The 12,033-nt window shown below is 38.7% G+C and overlaps 1 protein-coding gene and 1 pseudogene across 1 annotated transcript; one reads left to right on the forward strand and one right to left on the reverse strand.

Moving 5' to 3' along the window:
• The first annotated feature begins 1,280 nt into the window (after nucleotides 1-1,280).
• On the forward strand, nucleotides 1,281-3,122 carry LOC131769802 (uncharacterized; annotated as a pseudogene).
• Nucleotides 3,123-3,455: 333 nt separating this feature from the next.
• Nucleotides 3,456-11,997, reverse strand: LOC131769801 (dynein regulatory complex subunit 3-like). Its single transcript, XM_066171112.1, is given in 13 exon segments — nucleotides 3,456-3,934; nucleotides 4,367-4,444; nucleotides 5,154-5,276; nucleotides 5,858-5,929; nucleotides 6,826-6,959; nucleotides 7,484-7,608; nucleotides 7,610-7,654; nucleotides 7,780-7,892; nucleotides 8,901-8,977; nucleotides 8,980-9,166; nucleotides 10,697-10,863; nucleotides 11,528-11,644; nucleotides 11,747-11,997. Coding segments are annotated over 13 exon segments (1,563 nt in total). The 5' UTR covers nucleotides 11,907-11,997; the 3' UTR covers nucleotides 3,456-3,769.
• Nucleotides 11,998-12,033: the final 36 nt, after the last annotated feature.

Genomic DNA, 12,033 nt, shown 5'->3' on the forward strand with positions numbered 1-12,033 from the left:
AGCGCCATACTTATATTTTGGTCTTTTGCGATGTACATATATCTGTTGTCACTCAAACAAATGTTTGTGTTACGTTTCTTTAGTGTGTCTTTGAGACAACAAATCGCATGGAAAATTATCTGTTCTGGTATTTTCCACAGGCAATAATGGAATAGCATTTAAATAGTGTTCGGGGACAATCATTGTATACAATTACGATTAAGATTATCTTTTGACCAGGATTTAAAAAGCCTATTTAATCAGTTGAGCTCATCGCAGTATGTTTTTGGTTGCTCGCAGAGCGTCTAAAAGAACCAAAAATAACTTTGAGTCTGAGTGGAAACTCTCGGTCGTCACTCCAATGGAGCGCTCTGCAGGTTTTCTGTCCAGATATCCGCTTGTAACACATTTTGTGTTGCCGATTTTAACTATTTGCCGGCAAAATTCCAATTAGGAAAACAGCGGACTTCCAAGTTCGCTATTTAACATTAACTGAAAATAACTCCTCAAGATCTAGTTAGCGTGACTTTGTGATGTCGGCGCTATTTAATCAGCTTAGACCAAGAGCACGGAGTGTGCAGTCAACAATCATGCCCCCTCTTACCGCCAAACGATTCTAAACACGTGATTCTGAAGTCGTAAACACAGAGGTAAGAAATTGTTATTTCTGCTGGCTGCAGGGATTGGCCAAGGGTCTTATAACACCACACGGCAGCTTTCGCTAAAAGAGCTAATTTGTCATGCCCAAAACCTATTAACCTCTTTTTTTTTATCCAAATTTGAAGATTTACTGCACGGACAATGGAGACCAATTGACTCTACTTTGACTCGGGCTATGCATGCATAACTTAGATCCACGAACTTTTAGTAGTGGGATTAGTGGTTAAAGCAGCGTGTAACTTGCCAATACAACACCCAGACACTCATCACTCTTGTCATCACCTCTGCAAAATCTCCTCCATGGCTTCCTTAAAAATCGATTTTCCTCCAGCTGAAATATACTGATGATTAGCTCTTTTGCATAAATTAAAAACAGATGGAAACAGTCAGAGCATACTTGTCTCTTAGACAAAACTAACAACCACGACTCTAACTGGTGTTTGTTTACAAGCACAGTCAATTCAGCGCAAAACAGGTCACTTCAGGTCAATCGCTTTCGCAATAAGGTGAGTAAAAACCTAAAATATGCTTGGAATCGTTCGTTGACGCATGCTTGGTAACAAGTTAAGTAAATAATTGCTATTTCGGAACAAATACAACAAGGATTAATTTCACAGGGTCATTCAGAGCTAAGACGCCCCCGTAAACATACAGGGAATAGAATGTCGCACACATGTCTACCAAGACAGAAGAATAAAATCGGAATCCGTGTAAAAATTCAAGGGTAAAATGGCTAAGAATATGACGAGCAGAGAGAAACTCACGTACGAAGGATATACTTTGCCAAAACCTACCATCAAAGAGCTACTGGCCCGTAACGCACGGAAGGATTCGGAGTTAAAAACCCTCCACAAAAGACTCGACAAGGAGAAAGAGGAACTCGAGAGCGATTTTTCCAAGACACGCTCTCAGTTTCTTTCCCGAGTTCACAATTTGTTGTTGGAGGGACAAACACACGATCTTGGGTTTAATCATGAGAGCAATTCTGACGAAGAACAACAGAGTACTTTCGAAAGTGGTGCTAAAAACGATAATGGCATTAACGATTTAACTCCATCATGGGAAGCGAATTTGAAAAGTCTGTCCAGCTCTCAGCTCGATGAGGACATAAACAGGGCTAGATGTAATCGAAACTCACGCCACATTCAACCATGGGCACAAAAAGTCGAACACTACAACCATTCTTTGGCCACAAAAGCTGAGTCAGGTTCATCAAAACTCTCGCGTTCTAGACGTAAAGTAAGTTGGGGAGGTAAGGCAAACGTTATGCCTGAAGATTGGGACGCGAGAAGCGTTCTCAGCAAGTCGAACTCCGAAGGAAATCTTCCCTCCGCTCAAGTCACATGTCCGATAAGTGACACCTTACGCTCTAGAATTCGGAGACACTCCGTTGTCGGTCGATCGCGATTTGATACCTTTAATCCCAGAAGCAACAGCCTCATGAAGGAAGATTTAAAAAACCAGAAGTCGTCGAAACACTCCACGCCAGGTAAAACAACGAAGGCACACGGTGTGTGCTAGAGGAATTTTTGAGCCGAAACTGACTTCTACCGAAGAGGAAAAATGTAAAGCAAAAAAACCTTTGTCTGAACTTCTTCCTCCAATTACACTACCTCCGATTTATCTGCAAGAATCAAAAGGAAAAGAAACAGGCAAAAAGAAGAGCTTCGTAAAGACACACGTACGACCGAAAGCTGCGGATTCCACACAGCTCACAGATGATTTAGACTATTGCCGCTACTTACGATTGAATAGAAAAGACGGCAATTACACTTAGCTACAAAACTAGGAAATAATGATGTGATTTATTGCAACCGGAAAACAACGCTGATCACTTTAAAAAGACGCGTTGTTTGCCCATGAGGGTTAATCTATGCAACTCCTTCTAAGAGTCCAATAAATGGATAATGGATTTAACGCTAATGCCTGCAGCAAAATCTGGTGTTTTCAAGCGATTGCCAGTGCACGTGACAAACGCACCCTTGAAATCTTACAAACAAGCTCACAAAGTTCGATTGCTGATCGACATCACAGAAAAAATGTATCTGTTGAAAATGTAATGAGCAAAACTCGTTAAGACAAAACATTCAGGCTGTGCAAATTTCGATTACGATGATCATCGTAAAGTTACAATATAAGTAAAAAACAATCAATGTTAATGTTGCCTTCAGGGTTGATAAGGCTAAATTTCAGTGCTCAATTTGTCTCCGAAAATATCCTCTTCATTTACCACCTTCATTACTTCTTTCCGCTATACTTTTTGAGAAAAAAATATTCAAGAATTACACTCGAGATGCTAAACAGGGGATGATTTCTTACGACAATTCAAGAAAAATATGCCTCAGGGTCTTGCTCAGAAAGGAAGATTAGTTTAACTGAAGCATCTTTCAACCATGTGTTTAGCCAAACTTGTTTTTTTTTTACATTCCATGCACACAGCTTGCAAACAAGGATGTTCAAACACGTCAAAAACTCCTAATTAAACAGTTTGCTATTTACAAGTTAAAATTTATGTGTACTTAACATGTTTACAATTGATATGGCACAAAAACAAAGCTTATTTGCACACTAAATACCGACACAAAAGATTTTGGAACCTCAACGAATTAGAGAGATGGAAGATGCTGTATTAATTAACAAAACCGCCTCAAACAAAAACCTTTGGCCTTTTGTTAGACGCGCCTTTTTGTTATCTGATTTTCCGCGTTAGAGTGGTGAAGGGGGTGTAGGTTACCCGATTTACCTGCTGAACAGATGATGTGCGCGGCGAACAGCAATGGGCGGGCGCCACTGACAGCAAAAACATTGCAGGGATATTTTTCTTAAATTTTTAACAGTTTTCTCAAAAAGCAATTCCTACACGTACTCTTACAAAGCCGAAATTCGTAGCAGAGGGTCGTCTAAATCCCCTATACAGACATCATATCGACATAACCCAGAGCGTCAACAACACGTGAATACGTGTATGTACGAGTAAAAGCAACATAACATTAAAACATTTCAACGTGTTGTCAGTTATCGTCGCCAGAGCTTTGTGAGTATTCTCACCAGTTACGACGCATCGCAGGTCAGATAAACTTCATAATAGTCTTGGGGTTTACACTAAGGTGACGAAAGCAGGTGTCACGCTCTACATGGGCCCCGTGACTTCATAACTCTCAGCTTCATCTCTAAAGTGATCCACTAAGTTGTTTATCTCGGAAACTCTTTTGCGGTTTCTTAACACTTCGTCATTGTGGATCTTCTCGTTAAGAGTTTGCATTCTGGTGGTTGCTCTGGTTAACATATCATCCTCCTAGAAATGCACCATAATGATTAAGACTAAATTCTCTCAACCTCTCTCTCGCAAAAATAACAAAGCAGGTTTGGAGAATTTGGAACGTAAGTACTGAATTCAGGAAGAAACCTGATTTTTACGACATAAAATCAAGATAGATTATAGAAAAAGTATAGAAAACGTATTCAGGGGGAATTTGACCACACACACTTATGTACTGTTTCACTACGCTGTCATTAGCCTGGTATGAACGAAAAACTAGCGACGTGAAAAAGAAAGGGCACCAAAGGCTTTTCCCATGAAAAGAGAAAAATTTCTTTGGCGAGATTTTACACCTAATGCGTAAATGCTGGTAAACCCTTGGAAAAGCCTTTGATTATTAAAACTTACAACAACAAACCCAAAAAGGAACACAGCAAGGTCAAAAACGACAGCATTTTTTTTATCTACCTTGTTATCAATCTTTAGAAGGTGCGTATCATGAGAAGCACTGACGGCGTTCATTAGTGTGTCCTTGTCAACAAATAGCTTTGAGAAACAAGCAACAACACAATTAGTTAAGACGACAACGAAAAAAAAATACGGACCAAAAAATAATGAAACTTAGCCATTCCAAATCTGAACTGTTGAGGGCGAAAATTGACCATCAGACTTCTACCTCACCAGATATATTGGATACGAGATTCTTCAGTTCATTCCATGATTGGCGGTACTCAGTTTTGAGTGAAACCTTCTGGATTTTTCCCAAGCGTGTGGAATTCAAAGTTTGGTTTTCTTTTTTGCTCCTAAGCAACGCTAAATTCTGCTTCGTTCCAATCATTTAACCCTTTAAACCCTAATATCAGAATTAATATTCTCCACACTGTTCATCGTACATTTCTTAAGGTACCGACAAGGAGATTTGCTTTAACAATCAAGAGCTTCTTTAGTAAGTGATCATTTCCATTATTCTTGTGACCTTAACGTTTGATTTAGGGGTGATATTGTGAGGAGAAATTAGACGCTAGTCATTCTTAGGGGTTAAAGGGTTACATGACGCATTGCGAAAAAAGGCGTATGTAGCTGCCGCAAAAAGAGAAAAAAAACATATCCATAGCTTTCAGCTAGGTTTGTTTGTTATATTTCTTTTTAGTTAATCCAGTCAGCACGACAAAGATAAAACTTCATCTAAAACGTACGCCAGTTTTTTTATCTTTCCCGATAAGTTCCGGCTGCTATTAAACCAAAGCCAACTTACCATTCTCAAGTCATCAGGCAGATCTTCTTCCAGCTCGTTTTTCATCAGTTTCTCAAGCGTGACCACAGCAATATCTGACGTTTTTTCGTGATGTGCGTTTTCCAGGTCACGTAACTGCGTCATTGTGAACAAAGTTAAGGACAAAGAATGCAAGACACAGCTGATAGGGGCTCGAGGAGGAAACTTATTTCACGTCTTTCAGTTCTACCAACTACGAAGCACATCCGCTTGCAGTTTTCGCTTTAACGCTCTTAGACAAAATAAAAGTGGATTTTTGTAAGATTAAACATTTTGTCTTTAGTATTTGAGGTTAAGTTCCAGCACAGGAGGTCCACAATCTCCTCATAAACAAAAAGGTCTCATCAGCGATCTGGCCCTAGCAACCTGAAGGCACCTGCCAACTCAACGCCCGAATGTGGAACGAATACTTGCCCACAAAGTGTGAGGAAGGGAGGGCAGGGGAAATCAAAAAGCAAAGTAGTAAGATAATTGAATAAAAGCATATAGCAATACGGTTATGTCCCTGTAAACCTTACTGACCCTACCCAAAGCACACTAATGAAACCGCTGCATTGACTTGGTTCTAACCTAAATTCCAATTGGCCTTGAAAAAAAAGACCGAGATTTAAAAGCTATTGCTTGGTATATTCTCAAGCACAATCTCAAAATTCCCTGATTTACCCACAAATCTACAGTAAAGGATATAATCCTTGCACGTGTTCTACAAATGCGGTCACAAGGTCCGCCATATTCCTTTCAAAGTCTTTAATTGTGTCCTGTATGTTGAGATACACGTGTTATTTATTTGAATAGTCATTTATAAGTCTTTATAAAATGTTCAGAAAAATGCGCGCGCCGTTATTGGTCAGAACGAGTTAATTATATAAAGCACGCGCCTTAAGTCAGACGAGTGCACTGTTGAGATATAGTGCACGCAGCCAACGTCATCGGTACGAGCGCGCGCAATTCACGATGCATTTTATGAAAGAAATTAAAAAACCTTGCTCCTCGTGCACCGTTGAGTTATATAAGCATTAGGGAATTTTAGAAACACTCGAAAAGTGCGAGAAGCATTCGCCTTCGGCTTTTACTTCTTCTCACTTCTCGAGTGTTCTTAAAAATTCCCTAATGCTTATATAACAACGATGCATTCGGCGCGTTTTTTAATTCTTTATAACCACTAGCATTAAAGCCGTCTGTTTATGCTTTTTTTCTCCGGCGCGTGCCAGATTCGTGCAATTCTGAAGAAGTTCTGGATCAGTTCAGGCACTGATTTTTATCAACAAATTAGATTCAAGTAGATTGGCCACCATTTCAAAGCTAAAACTGAAAATCTAAACGGTGGCAAATTTACGTTATCAGTTCAGCTAATAATAGCAAATTACCTAGTTATTTTCACCCACAGACGCAGCAGCACAAATGATTTAGAAACTTAACCCCTTTATTGATTTAAGTAAGTTGAATAAAGGGGGTAAGTCTCTAAAGAAACTGTGGTGCAGCGTCGGAGAGGGTATTACTCGATTATTTGATTTAAAAACTGAGTGATTATGAATATTGGCCATCGTTAAAGAGTTATTAAGTCCTTGAGCTTCAGAAGCTCTTTACGGTGGTCAATTACATTATCAACTCATTAAAAGACACAAATTGTCTTACAATTACGTAGGTTGATTACCTCTAACTGGTCCACCAGCTCCATTTCCAGTCCCATTAGTGTGTCCCACAGTTTTCTTATTTCTTCAACGATTTCCTTCATCAAGGTTTCCATATGACTCTGGTCAGTTAGGCTAGTATAGTCCAAAAATACCTGAAATGAAACATAAGGATTGCACTCATTGCAAAAAATCGGGAATTACTAGTTCGGCTCAGTACAAACAGGCATAAAAAATAAATGATGTACTCTTTGTGCAAGTCGTTGTGCAGTACAGAAATATAAAAAAGCAAAGATACAACTTGTAGATGCAGTCTTACTTTCAGGGACAGTCGTTTTCGATATACTGTATAAGTTCACTCACGATTAAAAGACTGGGCAGTTTAGCAGTTCAAGGTGAAAGACATGTCACAGAAAAAACAAATGCAGATTGACCAGAAATCTGCAATCATTATTAGATTATCATTCCGTTCAGGAGAGAGTCAAACTCATGTGAAAACCGTAACACATTTATGAGGTTCTTATTGGTGGGGGGGGGAATTGGGGGCTTCAATTTCAGGCCGTTTGACGGCTAACACCATTGAACTCCTGTGTAAGTAAACTCTGGCAGGAAGAGCCATTTAGCTCGTGCGTTGACTGCCGTGTATATCTGCTTGCCATTTACAAAGAAATGCTCCATACCTTTTCTTGTACTCAATGTAGCTATGAATGTGCTTGACACCTGTGTTGTTGTTTTCTTGCGTTGCTTCTTCCAAACAAGAAAAGAAGGACGCAATTTCTGCTTCCCTCTTTCATGCTCTTTCAAGCCAACTCGAATATTTCCTGGCAAATTGCTGTAAACTTCTCATTGTATCTTGTATAAGTAAAGGTGTGTAATCTTAATTTGGAATACATGGGTGTACATTCTGAAATACAAATCCATTTACTCAATAAACAATGTTGCTACATACTATAATGTATGCTGTTTGTAAAGGATACCCATTGAGGATTTCTTCCATTCCAGGAAGAGCCCCAAGTTTACCAGCCTCAGGATCATCAGCATACATGCTTTCAAAGAGCCATGGACCATTCAGGTCCTCCACAAAGGCCATCTAAAATTTTGAAAGGAGAAGTGTGTGCTAAGAATAGAAACAAAGGGTATACAAACACAAGAAAACAACAGTCATTCAATGAGGTCACCCAAAGGAGGGTTACAGTCCTGCAAAAGACTGCAACAATTAAACTTAGGTCAAGGTCAGTCTGATTTTTCAATAAACTAAAACAGAAGTCATAATCAGAGCCACATGGAAGGTGTTGTGTAGTTGAATTTCAATAAGTCTAGTAGAAAAATAATTGTGTGAAGTTTATCAGTCCTGAAGGAGGTATGGGCAGGTGATCAATTTGAAAATGTCATCCAGGCTAAAGCAACCTGGACAACATACTAGGGCAGAGGTAGGGCAATTTTCAACTGAGTCTGTAAAGCAATCTGAGATTGCCCCGGTTTTGCCTAACTTTCCTCTGTAATTGACCTCTTCAAAACTTGCCCCACTGATTCAACCAATCAAATACAAAACTAAATCTAATTGGATCCACAATAGATGCATTTCCCCTTGCTTTAGACAAAAAGCCTTTCTACGGGCCCAAGTGGTCCATGGGGCCGATGCTTAACTCCAGTTGCTTAGCATGAAGAGGCTAGGAGTATTGCTACCCCCCCTGGATGGGATGCTAGTCCATTGCAGGGTTCCCCCTGCACATTTGCTGGTACCCATTTGTACACCTGGGTGAAGAGAAGCTCTGTAAGAGTAAAGTGTCTTGCCTAAAAACACAACACAATGACCAAATGACTTTTAGACAAAAAAGGAGGGGAAAAAAACTCTGACTGCTTTTCACAGTATTTCCTTTGTTCTGATTGGCAGTATCAGAGATTAGTTTGGTTTTGGTTCTATCACAACACTCAAATGAAAAGAGCTCTAATCAGGAACTCCAAAGATCTGAGTACCAATCCTTCTCCTTCCTGCTGTACATTACTTTTAATTATTGATCAAAAAGGAAGCAAACATTGTACAAGTGAAGTTGCCGCCAAATTCCACCATTAGAGCTCTTCTTTGGTATACATGTACCTTGTGCAACTGTCTCTCCTTTTGGTTTTCTTCAACTTCATCCTGTTTGCTCTTGGCTATGGTCTCATTTTGGACCATTCCTCTATAGAATATTTGTATTTTTCTGTTGCAGCTTCTCGGGCTGATTCATCGATCAGACGAAAGTCCAGGTAGACAAGTTCTGATAGATGTGCAATTACATATTCTTTGTAATTAACTTCCTCAGAAAATGGGTTTCCACTGAGGTTTAAAGTGCTCAAGGACTTGAATCGTCTGAGATAAACAACCTAAATGACCAAAAATGATTGTAATGAATACTGTTGTTGGACACAATAAGAATCAGGCAACTTTATACATTTTCCCTAAATTTAACATATAATCTTGATGAAATTGTCTTTAAGGTATTACTGGCAATTTAAATTTGCACCATTATCATTTTTATTTAATGAGATCAGTTTAAAGTTTGCATCCCATGGATGAATTGGATTGTTATATCTCTCGGTAAGAACATGCCCTGTGACAGGTCAATTCAGTGGTCCGTATTTGCACTGTACGGTCACCTAAATTACAAAGTTTTTTGGAATTGAAATGTTTCTCCCAAATTTTGAACCCAGAGATATAATAAAATATATCTTGGCTACCGACCTTGTTTCCTTGGTCTACTCTACGTTCTATAGATTCAAAACCAGATTCAAAGCTGAGACCTCCCTCCTTTAGCAGCACCAATGGTTCTATCTGTCTATTTCAGGGCTGTGTCCTTTTTGCTTGGACAGACAATTAGGACCCAAAGCCAAAAAAGAAACCCAGTCTGCAAACTGACTGAGTATGGACCTTGACCTCATTTAATATGACGGTATATATTGTTCCCTGGAAATAGGCCTCGGGAACACTGTGGTGGGTTTTAGCTTTTTCTATTCCTATAAATATTATGTGCTTAATAAAACTAAAATTACAGAGAATTAAAAAATGTTTCACCAGGAATTTGCAACCCAGAGAATATAAATAAAATATCCTTGGCTACCGACCTTGTTTCCTTGGTCCTTCCGGTAAGTTTAAGATTCAAACCGGTTTTATCGGTCATATTTCAGGCCTGTGGTTCTTTTTGCTTGGATCACGAGTAGACCAAGCAAAAAAAGACATGGTCTGCAACTGCCAGTATGGACCTTGAAACTCAGTTAATATGAGGTATATATTGTTCCCTGGACTAACACCTGGCGGAAACTGTTTGTGTTTTTAGGTTTTTTTCTATTCCTATGAATATCAGGTGCTTTATAAACTAATTTACAAAGAAAGGGGGGATAAGTTTTTAAAGAAACTGTGGTGCTACGTAAGTGGGAGAGTATAGCTGGTAATTTAGTGCTAATAACTGAGTTAAAAGTGTAAATGGCCACCCATAGAGAGTAAAACAGCTTATCGTTTCGAGCCGTTAACCTTAGTAAGAGACATTGCAGTGAAGGGGGTCGGTAATGCTCGAAATGTCAGCTGTTTACTCTTTACGTGGCCAATTTACATTTTCAACTCAGTTGTTAACACTTTACCTACAGAGGAAAGAGCTCTTGACATGAGCTGTGTAAGAAAGAATCCTAATTAGCAATTAAATTAATTGCCTAATTTTTTGGAAACAAATAATTCAAACTGCAAATTAATCCTTGAAAAACTCCCAATTTGAGAAAAAAACGCTAAGAAAAAATTTGGTTGAAAAATACTCTCTGAAGGCTTCCAAAAAATTAATCAATACAAAATTCAATTTACCATTCCCCATTTATCCCTAAAATGTATTGCTAACCATTGGGCATCAATTGTTGGAATGTACTCACATTATCCAGTTGTTTGAGGCTGTTGTTTCCAATGGAAAACACATGAAGCTGAGTAAGAAAGTCCATGTTTTCAATTTTTGATATTCTGTTATTGTAAAGTGTAAGATCCTTCAACTTGGTTAGTTTATCCAGTCCCTCGATAACTTCAATATTGTTAAATGAAAGATCTGCAACAAAGTTAAGCCAAGCAAATTTAGACGTTGATAAACTTTTGATCTATCTAGTTAACATAACTTGTTAGTATTAGGCTGATATCAATGCTAACAACTTTAGCTTTAAACATATTACTGCAGCTTTAATTACGTGGACTTTTATCAAATGATAACAAATTTGAATACGAGTATCAAATTTAACCTGAAAGAGAAAAATTGCCATATGTCGTTTGGATGAAAGTGTTGTTCTTCAAGTGAGACATGGCTAAGGATGTTTCTCATTTCTGTAAAACTTCTGTACAGCATCATACTATTGCCAAACAAAGTTGCAATACCAAAGACAATCTAATTTTTCGCTTTTGCTATCTTTATCCAAGAACTGTAGGTTAAATGAAGTCTAGGGCTGTGCAGATTAAATTCTTACCCAACTCTCTAATGAAGTTACCAATTCCCAAAGGAAAGGTTACTTAATCTTAATGCTCTACCAGTCTAAACGTTTAACTTCCGTCAAACCCTTCTCCAACGGCGGATTGGTTTTGCCCTCAGAATTGGCAGAAGGAGACGTAGGTTTTAAGTGCGTTAAGTGTACGTATTCGAGGAAGTTTCTGTCTAAATCTTATGGTTGGCTACTTATTTTGTAAAGTTATGTGTATGCCATTATTATAAAATGGCTAACTACCTAACCACTCCAAGTTCACGAGCATATCCAGGCCTTCCATCCTCTCGATGATATTGTTGTCCATTTGCAACTTGGTCAGGTTCACTAGACTCCATAAGTTGTCGATTTTCAAAATATCTTTGTACAGAAAAGAAAATAAACGCACGGTTATAGAAACATATAATATACGCAAGAATTCTGGAGGTATTTCTACTCTTTTAAAGGAAATTTAACCCCTACTTTTGAAATCAAGTCTGAGGGAAAGTACATCTCCAAAGTCGGTTCCCTCCTGTTTTGCTATCCTTCCAGCTTCACCTTTCGGCCCTTGTTCCTCGATAGCATTTTTTAGCATCTGCTCATCGATAACAGAGGGCTCGATTGTGTCATAAAGACGACTCATGGTGTAAAAAAACAGAAGAATTAGACTAAGAGGCTACATTTGTGCTAATGGCCGAGAAAAACTTTCAAACTTCGCACTGTTTCTTGTTGTCCTGGACAACGCCGTCGTTTTGAGTAGACTGGTACCG

Source organism: Pocillopora verrucosa, chromosome 8 (assembly GCF_036669915.1).
Source record: "Pocillopora verrucosa isolate sample1 chromosome 8, ASM3666991v2, whole genome shotgun sequence".
In the NCBI taxonomy this organism is placed as follows: domain Eukaryota; kingdom Metazoa; phylum Cnidaria; class Anthozoa; order Scleractinia; family Pocilloporidae; genus Pocillopora; species Pocillopora verrucosa.